Source organism: Empidonax traillii, unplaced genomic scaffold (assembly GCF_003031625.1).
Source record: "Empidonax traillii isolate 1590-97213 ecotype Southwest subspecies unplaced genomic scaffold, ASM303162v1 scaffold5407:size13478, whole genome shotgun sequence".
NCBI lineage: Eukaryota > Metazoa > Chordata > Aves > Passeriformes > Tyrannidae > Empidonax > Empidonax traillii.
The window spans coordinates 11,228-13,478 of NW_020960600.1; the positions used below are offsets into that span (position 1 = coordinate 11,228).

Consider the following 2,251-nt stretch of genomic DNA (forward strand, 5'->3'; position numbering starts at 1 on the left):
GGGGGGGAGGTCAGACGGGGCCAGCAGGGTGGGGTCTCACTCAAACCTCATTTTGGGGGATGATTTCCCCCCGGGAACAGGGAAATCCTGCTGGATTGGGGCGGGAGGGGCTGCGCTGCCGGCGGGAAGGAGGAGAAGGAGCTGCTTTCCTCGGAGGGGAAGGGAGTGGGACCGAGGGCAGGGGGCGGGCGGGGGGGTGGGGGGGTCTCAATACTTGACCCCCGAGGACTTGACGGTGGTGGTGGTGACGCACCTCCGCACCGAGGACGAGCCCCCCCCGGCCACGAAGTTGCCGCACATCCTCCCGCTGCCGGAGGAGAAGCCCCCGCCGAGGATCCCCCCTCCCACCCCGCAGGAGCCCCCGACGACGCTTCCTCCTCCTCCGACCACGCACACTCCTCCTCCTCCTCCTCCTGTGGCCAGCCCGTTGGTGGCCCCGAAGGCGCCAGCCCGGCCCCCGCACACGGTGGTCCTGCCCACCACGGCTGGTAAAAAGAGAGGGGGGGGGGAAAGAGTCCTGAACATCCTTGGAAGTGCCGGGAATCATCAGAACAAACCGCGGGATTAAAGTGAGTCCAGAGAGAGAGAAAAATGATGGGGGGGAAAAAAAATACTTACAGACATTCACGTTGGAAGGGTTGTCCCCACAGAGCCTGTGAAGGGAGAGGAGCAGCGTGTGAGCCAGAACTCCCCGAAATCCCCCCCCTAAATATTCCTGTTTCATCCGAGATCGGTCAAACCCGCCCTGGGGACCGCGCTCCTGTTTTGGGGGCTTCGAAATTCCGAGTTGGGAGAAGAAGCAGGAGGGAAGGGAAATGCGATTCCGGCGTCAAATGCCGAGAATTTGAGAGGTGACAAAGGGTTAACCCGGCCCGGGGAGGGTCTCACCGGTTCTCCTCCCCCTCCAGCAGCTTCCTGTACATGGCGATCTCCACGTCCAGCGCGATCTTGATGTTGAGCAGCTCCTGGTACTCCTTCAGCAGCCGGGCCAGCTCCTCCTTGTCCTTGCTCAGGGCACATTCCAGCTCCTCCAGCTTCCTGCGGGCGTCCTTGAGGGCCATCTCGCCCCTCTCCTCGGCCTCGGCGATGGCCGATTGCAGGTGATGGTTCTGGGGGCAGGAAAAGGTGCTCGTTCCCAGAGAACCCGCAGGGATTCACTGCTGGGTGGGGGGAAGGAAAACAGGCAGGAACCACCCCCTGAGGCCCCAACCAGCCCTTTACCTGCTTCTTGACGTTCTCAATCTCCGTCCTCAGCCTCTGCACGTTCCTGGTGAGCTCCTGGATCTCCAGCTTGGTGTTCCTCAGGTTGTCCCCGTGGCGCCCGGCCGTGCTCTGCAGCTCCTCGTACTGGGGGACGAAGGGGCACATCAGGGACAGAAGCCACAGCAGGGGACCGTCCCAGGGGTGCCAATCCCACCCCGAGGGCTCACCCTGCTCTGGTACCAGGCCTCGGCCTCGGCCCGGCTGTTCTGGGCGATCTGCTCGTACTGGCGCCGGACCTCCTCGATGATGCTGTCCAGGTCCAGGTGCCGGTTGTTGTCCATGGACACCACCACGGACAGGTCCCGGCTGATGCTCTGCATCTGGGACAGCTCCTGGGGGATACCCGGACAGGGGAGGCACAGTTAAAAAATCCGCCTGGATTTGGGTGGATCTCCAGCCTGAATCCACCCGGACAGCCCGGCCCGACCAGGGGGTCCTCGGCCACCACACCCCTGATGTCACCCCCAGCCCATTTCAGAGCTCCTACCTCCTCGTAGATGCACCTCAGGAAGTTGATCTCGTCGGTCAGAGCTCCCACCTTGGCCTCCAGCTCCACTTTGGTCATGTAGGCACAGTCCACGTCCTGAGGGAGAGATCAGTGACCAAAAACCTCCCTCCGATCCCCCAGGAGCCGCTGGCTCTTCCCATCGGGACCCGCCCATCTCGGTGCCGAGTCCCTGCGGTGTCTTTGTGCCCCCCAGTCCCCTCCCGTTCCCCCCTCCACTCACCTTTTTCAGCACCACGAACTCGTTCTCGGCCGCCGTGCGCCGGTTGATCTCCTCCTCGTACCTGGGGGGGGCACAGGGCAGGGGTGGCACCCTCAGCACCCTCACCCCTCAACCAGCAAAACCCACCCCCTCCCCTCCTCCCGCTTCTCCCCGGAGCACCCTCAGCCCCGTTCCTTGCCCGTGGGGTCTCCCGGGTGGTCCCCCCCCCTCCCCAGGGCACTCACTTGCTCTTGAACTCCTCCACGTACTGCCGCATGTTC

At 63.8% G+C, this 2,251-nt stretch overlaps 1 protein-coding gene across 1 annotated transcript; it reads right to left on the reverse strand.

Annotated features, from left to right (window-relative positions):
• Positions 1–207: 207 nt before the first annotated feature.
• LOC114073123 (keratin, type II cytoskeletal 6A-like) lies at positions 208–2,247 on the reverse strand (the record flags this gene model as incomplete). The annotated part of the gene is made up of 8 exons (XM_027910912.1): positions 208–485; positions 619–653; positions 889–1,109; positions 1,222–1,347; positions 1,431–1,595; positions 1,751–1,846; positions 1,992–2,052; positions 2,216–2,247. Coding segments are annotated over 8 exons (1,014 nt in total), but the record flags the coding sequence as incomplete, so codon positions are not given.
• Positions 2,248–2,251: the final 4 nt, after the last annotated feature.